The sequence below is a fragment of the Taurulus bubalis genome (assembly GCF_910589615.1).
Source record: "Taurulus bubalis genome assembly, chromosome: 3".
Taxonomy (NCBI): domain Eukaryota; kingdom Metazoa; phylum Chordata; class Actinopteri; order Perciformes; family Cottidae; genus Taurulus; species Taurulus bubalis.
Genome location: NC_136591.1, coordinates 3160054 through 3171425, shown reverse-complemented (window position 1 = coordinate 3171425; position 11372 = coordinate 3160054). Strand labels below are relative to the sequence as shown.

Genomic DNA, 11372 nt, shown 5'->3' with positions numbered 1-11372 from the left:
TCTCCTACAAGGTACCGCGTCACCTCTGCACGCCTTCTACTGTATGTGTGTGATCTCCCGCCTCTCTCTCTCTCTTTCTTTCTCTCCTTCTTTCTCTCTCCTCTCCGGGTGTGCCGACTCCAATCATCTCAATTCCAAATCCTTCTTTTTAGAAGCGCACCTTGAGAATACCGAGCGCTGACTTCTGACACCGCTTTTTCTACGGAGGCGTATTTGAAAGTTAAACAAAAACAAAAAAAAACAGAAGAAGAAGAAGCGATAGAGACACAGGGAGGGAGAGAATCCTCCTCTGTGTAATTGGAGACTTCCTGGTGTCTTGGAGACTGACGAGAAAGCGCCGCACGTATCGTTACTGTCCTCAGCGAGCCCCGCCCCCTCCGCCGTGAGCCCCGCCCCCTCCGCCGTGAGCCCCGCCCCCTCCGGCGTCCCAAAGCAGCCTCACAGGAGCCGAGCGAGTCGCGCAGCAGCAACGAGAGGAGAGACGCACACGTCTCCGCGTCCAGACTCAAAATGAATCGCGCATGCGCAAAGCCGCCGCTGATCCCGCCTTGGCTGGATGTAAATGTTTCCTCACTGTTACACTAAAATAAATGACCTCAGTCACCTTGTCCTCTGTGTGTGCCTCTCTGTGACATCAGCTAAACATATAGTCATCATGTCTCAGTCTAACTGTACGCTCAAAAATACAGGAGTGGGAATCAAACCCTGAATTCAAAGACTGGCTGTAGCCGTTTATTGGAGATGATGCACGGCCATACTGCCTGTACTGTGAAGCAGATTTATGTCAAACTTTGTGTTATAAATAAACACATGGCAACTAGGCAAAGCAGCCTTATAACAGTTCCACCCAAAGCAAGCTGTCATTAATGAGTAAAACAATTGCTATATCACTATATTCCTGTCTCCTACAGCTTCCCTTACAATTATGCAAATTAGGCAATGACGTCATTTAGCGACTTCTAGCTACTTTTAAGACAGCCAATAGCTATTTTTCTTGCTGAGGAGTTGGCAACACTGTCCTCCTCTCCTCACTCAACACTACACACCGTCTCACTATGTTCCTCCTTCTCCCATTATCCTCTTCCTCCTCCTCCTCCTCCTCCTCCTCTTCCCCCCGACCTCCTCCCTAGTGGCTGGACAGCAGTTTAAATGGACATTCAATCCCAATCAGGGAGCACTCCGGGAGCTCCGCCGGGCTGCCGAGTCCTAAATGGAGGGGGAAATGGAAACATTAGGCGTCTGCGGCGCGCCCTCCATCGCTGCCGATAATGGAGTAGTAATGGTCAAGGAGCTGAGGTCGGAGAGAGCGTCTAAAAGAAGCCGGACTCCACGCACACAATGTGAGAGTGATGCGTCTGGGAAGACGGCGGTCAGGGAGAGAGACTTGTTAAATGTGAGGTGTGTGTGTGTGTGTGTGACAGACAGCCAGAGGGGAAAGATAAGAAAGCAGGGGATCGGAGTGTGTGTGTGTGTGTGTGTGTGTGTGTGTGTGTTAGCGCACTCCTTTATGACTCCCCCCGTGGCTCAGGACGGAGGCCCGGCAGCTGTGTCCTTAATCCATGCAGCGCCCGGCAGGAGCTCTGAATGAAGCGCTCCCGTTTCAGTGAAGGGCTCCTGGTCACCTGCTATCGGCTCAAAGAAACACCCGAATGGGTCGATGCATTTAGAAACCGTTAACCGTGAACGGAGCAGCTGGCAAACGTCCAGCATCCCGACACTGAGCCTGTCCAGACGCCCGTATGTCAGGGCGACATGTTGAAGTTTGATTTTAAGATGTAATCAGATGTATTATAGCAAACGCTGCATGTACAATTTTGAGGCCACGTTATACTCAATTACATTTAACAGAGAAATATGTAACTTTTGACTACACTTGTAATGACGTAAACCTTTAAAGATCACATGAAATATACCCAAACGACCCAATATGTGCAGCTTCAGCAGCTGCAATATTAAATGACTGCTGTCATGAATAAATAATGCATCGGTGATAATCCAGTATTACAACACATGGTAGCAGTCTGCTGCACATTGAGGACTTTTCCTGTTCTACATTTGTCTGATAGAACTTCTGTATTTGTATCAATGTACAAGTATAGATAACAAATATCAAATATTCTTGTGCCACTTTCAAACGGCTGCGTTCTGGAAGTCTGCGAGGGGTGACCTTTGACCCTTTGGGCCGTGTGTGTGTATGTGTGTGTGTGTGTGTGTGTGTGTGTGTGAACTCATTTAAGGAGAGCAGAGGGGAGGAGGCAGGAGACGGAGCAGCTGACCAGACACAGGAAAGACTTCTCTCTTCTGAATTTACATGGTTTCTTTCTTTTATTTTTACATTGCTTTGAGCTTGTAAAGATGTATTGCTCAGTCTCAGTGAGCGAGAGCGCTGCTGCTCTTCCTCCACTTAGTTTGTCACCTCCATCTCCTTAGCAAGCGTCCCAGGGTCCTACCTGCAGGGAAGGAGAGCTCACTCAGAGGTATGAGTCACCAGGATGCAAGGAAGCCACATCCACACAGAGGAAAGGAGTCCACACAGAGGAAAGGAGTCCACACAGAGGAGAGGAGTCCACACAGAGGAGAGGAGTCCACACAGAGGAGAGGAGTCCACACAGAGGAAAGGAATCCACACAGAGGAGAGGAGTCCACACAGAGGAAAGGAGACCACACAGAGGAGAGGAATCAACACAGAGGAAAGGAGACCACACAGAGGAAAGGAGTCCACACAGAGGAGAGGAGTCCACACAGAGGAAAGGAAAGGAATCCACACAGAGGAGAGGAGTCCACACAGAGGAGAGGAGTCCACACAGAGGAAAGGAGTCCACACAGAGGAGAGGAGTCCACACAGAGGAGAGGAGTCCACACAGAGGAAAGGAGTCCACACAGAGGAGAGGAGTCCACACAGAGGAAAGGAGTCCACACAGAGGAAAGGAGTCCACACAGAGGAGAGGAGTCCACACAGAGGAAAGGAGTCCACACAGAGGAGAGGAGTCCACACAGAGGAGAGGAGTCCACACAGAGGAAAGGAGTCCACACAGAGGAAAGGAGTCCACACAGAGGAGAGGAGTCCACACAGAGGAGAGGAATCCACACAGAGGAAAGGAGTCCACACAGAGGAGAGGAATCCACACAGAGGAGAGGAATCCACACAGAGGAGAGGAGTCCACACAGAGGAAAGGAAAGGAATCCACACAGAGGAGAGGAGTCCACACAGAGGAAAGGAAAGGAGTCCACACAGAGGAGAGGAATCCACACAGAGGAGAGGAGTCCACACAGAGGAAAGGAGTCCACACAGAGGAAAGGAAAGGAGTCCACACAGAGGAAAGGAAAGGAATCCACACAGAGGAGAGGAGTCCACACAGAGGAGAGGAGTCCACACAGAGGAGAGGAAAGGAATCCACACAGAGGAGAGGAGTCCACACAGAGGAAAGGAATCCACACAGAGGAGAGGAGTCCACACAGAGGAGAGGAGTCCACACAGAGGAGAGGAGTCCACACAGAGGAAAGGAAAGGAGTCCACACAGAGGAAAGGAAAGGAGTCCACACAGAGGAGAGGAATCCACACAGAGGAGAGGAGTCCACACAGAGGGAAGGAAAGGAGTCCACACAGAGGGAAGGAAAGGAATCAACACAGAGGGAAGGAAAGGAATCAACACAGAGGGAAGGAAAGGAATCAACACAGAGGGAAGGAAAGGAATCAACACAGAGGGAAGGAAAGGAATCAACACAGAGGAGAGGGATCAACAAGAGAGGAGAGGAATCAACACAGAGAGAAGGAATCAACAAGAGAGGAAAGGAATCTACACAGAGGAAAGGAAAGGAATCAACACAGAGGAGAGGGATCAACAAGAGAGGAAAGGAATCAACAAGAGAGGAAAGGAATCAACAAGAGAGGAGAGGAATCAACACAGAGGAAAGGAAAGGAATCAACACAGAGGAGAGGGATCAACAAGAGAGGAAAGGAATCAACAAGAGAGGAAAGGAATCAACAAGAGAGGAAAGGAATCAACACAGAGGAAAGGAAAGGAATCAACACAGAGGAGAGGGATCAACAAGAGAGGAAAGGAATCAACAAGAGAGGAAAGGAATCAACAAGAGAGGAGAGGAAAGGAATCAACACAGAGGAAAGGAATCAACAAGAGAGGAAAGGAAAGGAATCAACACAGAGGAAAGGAATCAACACAGAGGAAAGGAATTAGAGAGACAGAGAGAAGGTTTAACTGGAAACTCAAACAGAGAAGTTACAGAGCACGCAGAAGAGTGTGTGTGTGTGTGTGTGTGTGTGTGTGTGTGTGTGTGTGTGTGTGTGTGTGTGTGTGTATAGAGTAAACAGAGGTGGTCAGGAGTGTGTCCTGAGCTATGAGAGGCCATGTCAAACAGAGCTTGGTATTTCCTTTCTCTCTCTCTCTCTCCCTCTCTCCCTCTCTCTCTGCCTCTCTCTACCACTTCCTCTGCTGATGCATGATCTACCACTCTGTGGCATGTGGAAGGGGAGCCGTTGCTATGGCAACCCAAAGCCTGACTGGAGCGCGGTGGGGAGGGGCGGGCGCACACATCAACCCGGGGAGACCTAATGCACTGCCCACACACACACACACACACACACACACACACACACACAGTGATCAAGATTACAAAGAGAGCCTGTGCAGGGACCTACTTATAAGGTTATGGAGAGCAGAGCTGCAGATATCAGGGCAGAGCCGCACTAACCGGAGTCAATAAGATTACCGTGGACACAGCTGGCTGCAGAAGCCCACCGCCACACACACACACACACACCGCTATCATAACTCATCACAGGAAACACACACACATTGTGCTCGCCATGGCAACTTGTATGTTTGGGCTGAATTAGATCTGTCCTCGTGACACCCATCAGAAGTGAACTGAGATTAGAAAACGATAACAGGGTTCTTACGCTCATGGAAAACCTGGAAAAGGTCATGGAATTTTTAAAATGGTTATTTCCAGGTCTGGAAAAGTCCTTGAAAAAAAAAAAAAAAAAATCCCAAAAGTTTAGTAAAAGTCATGTAAATGTGCTATATTCATGTGTTCATGACGTTCATTTACGCCGAGTTTGAAATAGTTAATATGCTTTTAAAAGAAAGACTCAAAATATAAGCAGGCATACGCTGAGTATGTTTATTCTTTTAATCAAACTATCTATTGTCTCTACTACATTTTCTCACTTTTTCATGTTTAGCCGAGATTTCACAACGTGTTTGGTCATGGAAATGTGGTTTAAAGTCCTGGAAAAGCAGTGGTCCTGATGTTCTGAACCCTGCCATGAAAAGCTTCAGCTCCAGCGTGTTGATGGGGAAACCTTTTGCGTTCGCACCTTTCATGAATGCGTGTGCGGCGACAGCGCAGCCGGGAGAAGCTGCTCAGGTTATGGAGGAAACCATGGAGAAGACTTTGACCTTGATGGAAACTCTGAAGCTGCAGAAAAGACTCTTATTTGGAGCCTTCAATGAATCAAGAAGGTTGATTTAAAATCTTTAATTCTTAAAGTTCTTCTTTTTTGCTTTAGTCAACAGTGACCGGTACTGACCTGATATTATCATGTAATAATATTAATAATAATAATAAATAGCTGGATGGGTTTTCGGAGCCAATGGGGTTAATCTAGTTGAGAGAAGAGAGGAAAAGGAATCTACAAGAGAGGAAAGGAGTCAACAAGAGAGGAAAGGAGTCAACACGAGAGGAAAGGAGTCAACAAGAGAGGAAAGGAGTCAACAAGAGAGGAAAGGAATCAACACAGAGGAGAGGAAAGGAGTCAACAAGAGAGGAAAGGAGTCAACACGAGAGGAAAGGAGTCAACAAGAGAGGAAAGGAGTCAACAAGAGAGGAAAGGAGTCAACAAGAGAGGAAAGGAATCAACAAGAGAGGAAATGAGTCAACAAGACAGGAAAGGAGTCAACAAGAGAGGAAAGGAATCAACACAGAGGAGAGGAAAGGAGTCAACAAGAGAGGAAAGGAGTCAACACAGTGTTTCTATCTTATAAACATTATATACTGGATTTATAATTACTGTTTACGTTTTAACCGATTTATTGTTGCTTTAAAAAGTTTTACACTTGAATTGTAATTCCGGTTAATTTTGAAAATGTTTTACCAAGTTGCTGATTTATTTTTTATAATCGTATTAATACACATCAATAAATTTAAAATGTTAAACTTAGTTTTTCCACATGAAGAATGATCCACACAATCTCAACATCCCTATTAGGCAGCTCATAATCCTGTTTATTCTGACATTTTAAAGAAATAATTTGAGTTTTGGGGACATAAAGTTATTCACTCACTTGCTGAGAACTAGATGAGAAGATTGATACCTCTCATGCCACACCTGTACAGTGAGTATGAGCCTGTTAGCTTAGCTTCAAATAAAGACTGGCAACAGGTGGAAACTGCTAGCTTGACTCAGTCCAGGGATCATGGCATCCTGCATCCCATCCCCTCTGGTCACACATGCATTATATATTGTTTGTTTAATCTGTACAAAAGCAGACGTGTAAGAATGACACCTTGCCTCCCTTCTTCCAGTCTCAATGCTAAGCTAATAAGAACCGTGTGTGGTACCGATCTTCTCGTCTAACGCTGAACAAGAACGTGAATACGCGTTCCCAAAAACCTGAGCTGCTCTGAGATGCAGATGCATTCAAAGTCCAGCAGTGAAGTGTCAGTGCGGTACCCGGCGCCGCCTGGACGGCTGTCAGACTGGATTAGGAGATCTTCAGGTCTCCCCACGGAGTTTCATATGGCTTGGATCCAGGCTTTGGGTGGACCGCTGGAAGACATTCGGGGATTTGTTCCAAAGCCAGTCCATTATCCTGGATGTGTGCTTCAGGCGGTTTATAGCAGAGGGATCTTTGCTCCACTCCGTTGTCCTGGAGGACCTGTCTATCATCGCTCTGTCTGTGAAGCACCAGCTGATAGACCCGTCCACATGTTGGGAATCCTTTTCCTCTCGCTAGATCTGAGAAAGCAGTGTTAGGTAAACTCCAGGCGGGTTACCGCAGGCTTGTTTAGTCAGAAGAGAGCGTTGTCCCTCTGGTAGATTCTCCAACTTCAATATATATATATATCTATATATCTATATATATAGATATAGATATAGATTCCTAATATTCAATTGGTCCACATGGACATTGAGCCTCTTGCTCCTCCCCAACCAGGACCTGTGTGCCTGGTCACTGGTGTCCCCACATGGACGTGGTTCCTTGTGTTGGAGTTCATTCCCAGAGAACTGTAGTACCGATTGATGCCGATGCATTTCTAATTCATCTCTCCTTCACCCTCCAGTCAAAGCAAAACTGTAGTGGTAAATGATGAATAACCAAAATAAATGATGAATCTAATGGCTACAACAATTATTTGATAGAACATGAATTGCCAGAAACTATTTTGATAATTGATGAACAGATTAACGGTACTTTTTAAAGCAAAAATGCCCCAACTGCCTCTGTTATTAATGCTATTAAACAAACTGTTTAGTAGCCTTGTTTGGATAAAAAAAAAGAAAACTTGAGCTTTTGGAAACTGAAAATTAAGTGAGAAAGATCATTTACAAAACAAATCTGGAATCCTACTTAATTATTAAAAATACTTAACTTCGCTTAATCAAAGCCAAACTTCGCACAGATACTCTGAAAATATGTTTCCTTTTCTGTGCACTATCATAAACCAATATACCAGTAACACATATATGAACATACCATCTATATTCCCAAGGGTTTTCTGTATGTTGTACCTTTTTTAATGATTCAAATAGACCTTGTGGTTGAGGAGATAATCAGGATTTAGTACGGGTATTTTAACCATTCGGATTTTCAGAAAACAAGGCTTGATGCCATGGGGTTAAATACTTCAGTCCTTATAATAAACGTCTAGTCGGTACCGTGTGTGGATTGATTTAAAAACACGTTGAGTTAGTTCTCATTGGTCTGAAACGTGACGTCCTCACACACGTGAAAGCGGTGGCATCCCTTAACTCAACTCGGCCCCCGGCGTCAGCCCGGCTGCATTTAGCCGAGCCCAGCGGTCATTGGTAATTGAATGATTCTCGGCGGCCTTAACTCATTTATGACGCTTTCCCGCTCAATTGAACCTCGCCTTTCTCATCAATATCGCCCCGTCGGCTCATCGAGCCGCTCCCGGGTCTCATGGCGGTCCGGAGAAGCTTCCCCTGTGTTTCCTCCCTGCTGAGAAAGTGATGTGTGTGTGTGTTGCATGTGACTAATGTGGCATTCGTTCTTACGTCCGCTGCTCTCTCTCTCTTTTTAGTTCCTCGTGGTGTGATCCAAAATGGCGCTCGTGTCAGGAGCCAGGCGCTCTTCCCCGTGATAAGACCCCTACCTGTAAGCCCTGTGGGGAGCAGGACCTCGGCCATACGGTGGGTTGACTTTGCTCCTGCTGCCCTCTAACACATAATTAATGTCAGTCAGGGCTTTCCCCTGCGCAAACACATTCCCACACACACACACACACACACACACACCTGCAGGACATACACACAAGTAGCCAAGTACACAAAGCAGACAGACCTCGTTCCCAAATTTTCCACTGATAGTTTACATAATTACTTCTTCATTGTGTCCAAAAGTCAGAGGCATTCACACGCTCCCTAACACTCTACCCAGGTGTGTTTATATAACGGTCTCTCGCACAAACAGGTTTATTCGAGGGAGAGGCCTCGTGATTCAGAGAACATTCGGAGCATGCATGGACATGCACATCCATCATAGGAGCATAAGAGTATGATGGTCGGCACCGCATTATGAATTAAACATACCCAAAGTCTCACTAAAGGTATGCAGTGAATATTTGATCACTGTATGGGGGTGCATGTTTTTCTTATAAGATATTAATATGCTAACCCTCTCATTCTGAAGGGGCCGCTGCTGAAGCTCCCTCTGATTTATCGGGTGTCAGAATACACCCCTGTCCTTTAGGGCCTTACAGAGAAAAGTGTCTTCTGACTAATAGAGCAAAATGCGTGTTGCACTAATACGTGGATGTGTAGTAGACAGAGAATCGTCATTCTGTGGCGCTCTGACTTTAAAGCTTGCGAGGTCCTTTATGCGCTGAGCGAGTTTCACGACCTCGGGGAGCAGAGAGCTGCTCAAAATGCTCTGTGGCATTCGAAAAATGCATAGGTGGCAATCTGAGAATGAGTCCGCTCATTTCTGTAAAAGGAAAGGCTGCTGACTCTTCTCTGGAGATGCACGGCTCTGATCGGACCTGAGAAGCGTGCACATTCGGCCCTCGGGGGCCCTATTCGAGGGTGACGGATGAACACGTGATTTTTTTGGGGGTTTCCAGCCCAACGCGGAGCAAACTGGAGCAGCTCGGTGGAGCGCAGCGCACACAGGCAGAACCACCAGAGGTCCCAATTTTTATCACAATACTTGAATCCCGATTTGATACTTTCACGATGCTGCGATGCTATCACGATGCTATCACGATACTATCACGATGCTATCACGATGCTATCACGATGCTATCACGATACTATCACGATACTATCACGATGCTATCACGATGCTATCACGATGCTATCACGATACTATCACGATGCTATCACGATGCTATCACGATGCTATCACGATGCTATCACGATACTATCACGATGCTATCACGATGCTATCACGATAATATCACGATGCTATCACGATGCTATCACGATACTATCACGATGCTATCACGATGCTATCACGATGCTATCACGATACTATCACGATGCTATCACGATACTATCACGATGCTATCACGATGCTATCACGATGCTATCACGGTGCTATCACGATGCTATCACGGTACTATCACGATGCTATCACGATGCTATCACGATACTATCACGATGCTATCACGATGCTATCAGTATACTACAATGCTACTGGGATGTTATCACGATACTGCAATACTATCACGATACTGCGATGTATTGAGTATTGAGATTTATTGCCTTTTTTCCACTGCAAATTGTCCCCAAAGGAAAACTTTGTCAACATATTTTATCTAAGAAGATGAAGTTTTCAAACTGACCAACACTGTCATAATTGTTTGCATTACAGTACATAGTCGTGTCATTATTGCAGTCTACATAGTCGCTTCATTCGAGCTGGACGTGCAAACAGTTTCATGCCATTCACCATGGAAACAACCACTTTTTTTTGCTTTATACTTGTTGTGGAAATCCCCAAAACATCGGAACATCAAACGCCTCGTGTCTGGGTTCATAATATTATCCGTAGCCGCACACAGCTCGGTGGATTTCACGCGAGGAAGTGCGTCTGAATGGCGAGTACCAGTAGCCAGTTTGATGTATACTTTTTTTATGTTGTCCCGTGTGTCGAGCAACAGGAAGTCCAGACGTTTGATTTAAACGCCGCATTTCTAATTTCTTTCTCGCATGTCTCCATGTTTGTTTTGTCCAACTTCCTACCGATCACGTGACCCGGGCCCTCTGCTGACCTCACCACAAAACAACACAGCACCATCTAGTGGGCTGAAAAAGCAATTGATTGTATTATTCGAGGACCAAAAAGTGTATAATTGATCGATACTTGGCTTCCGTGTATCGAAATATCGCGATGCTATGCTTTACCGATTTTTCCGGCCACCTGGCTGGCCGTGTGAGCGCAGGAGTAACAACGTTCTCTCGCTCTGTGTCCCCATACAGATCATCCCTGGGAGATTATCTCAGCCGAGGACCGGACAGCCTATCCCGGTACTCTCCTCCGCTCTGCGGCGAGGACCTCCAGGACGACCACACCTACAGCACCGCCAAATCCCCCAGCCGGCTGTGCTCCTCCGGAGTCAGCAGCCCTTCCTCTCCGCTGGACGACGACGACGACGACATCATCGCCGTGGAGATCCAGTCGGACGTCAAACCCGAGCCGCGGGAGATCCCGCTGGATTCTCACATCACCGCTGCCGCCGCCGCCGCCTACATTTCCCAGCAGGCCCTGCGCGGACAGAGACGTAGTTCGGGGCCGGGAGCCGGGACTCTGGCGGGGAGCAGTTTGCCCTGGACCAAAAACCGAGCGAGGGGCATTAGCGACACGCTGCCGCTGAAGAAGCGGCGCGCGGCGGCGGTGGAGAAGCCGCCGGAGAGCGACGACGAGGAGATGAAGGAGGCGGCGGGGTCGCTGCTCCACCTGGCGGGGGTCAGAGCCTGCCTCAACAACATCACAAACCGCACCGCCAAGGGCCAGAAGGAGCAGAAAGAGGCCCTGAGGAACTAAGACTCAGACAGAGAACAAGTACATAGTCATGCAAACACACACAGACGCTTAGAGCTGAACACACACACACACACACACACACACACACACACAATACACAAATAGGTCAACAGGTAACGTTAC

At 47.0% G+C, this 11372-nt stretch overlaps 1 protein-coding gene across 1 annotated transcript in view; it reads left to right on the top strand.

Moving 5' to 3' along the window:
• Positions 1-11372, top strand: part of ches1 (checkpoint suppressor 1) — a 61956-nt gene extending 50584 nt beyond the window's left edge. Inside the window, exons 4-6 of the mRNA XM_079214907.1 lie at positions 1-11; positions 8287-8395; positions 10685-11372. The exon at positions 1-11 is cut by the window's left edge and continues 48 nt beyond it. Coding sequence (XP_079071033.1) covers positions 1-11; positions 8287-8395; positions 10685-11249 — 685 coding nt within the window. The 3' untranslated portion in view covers positions 11250-11372. The remainder of the gene's footprint in view (positions 12-8286; positions 8396-10684) is intronic.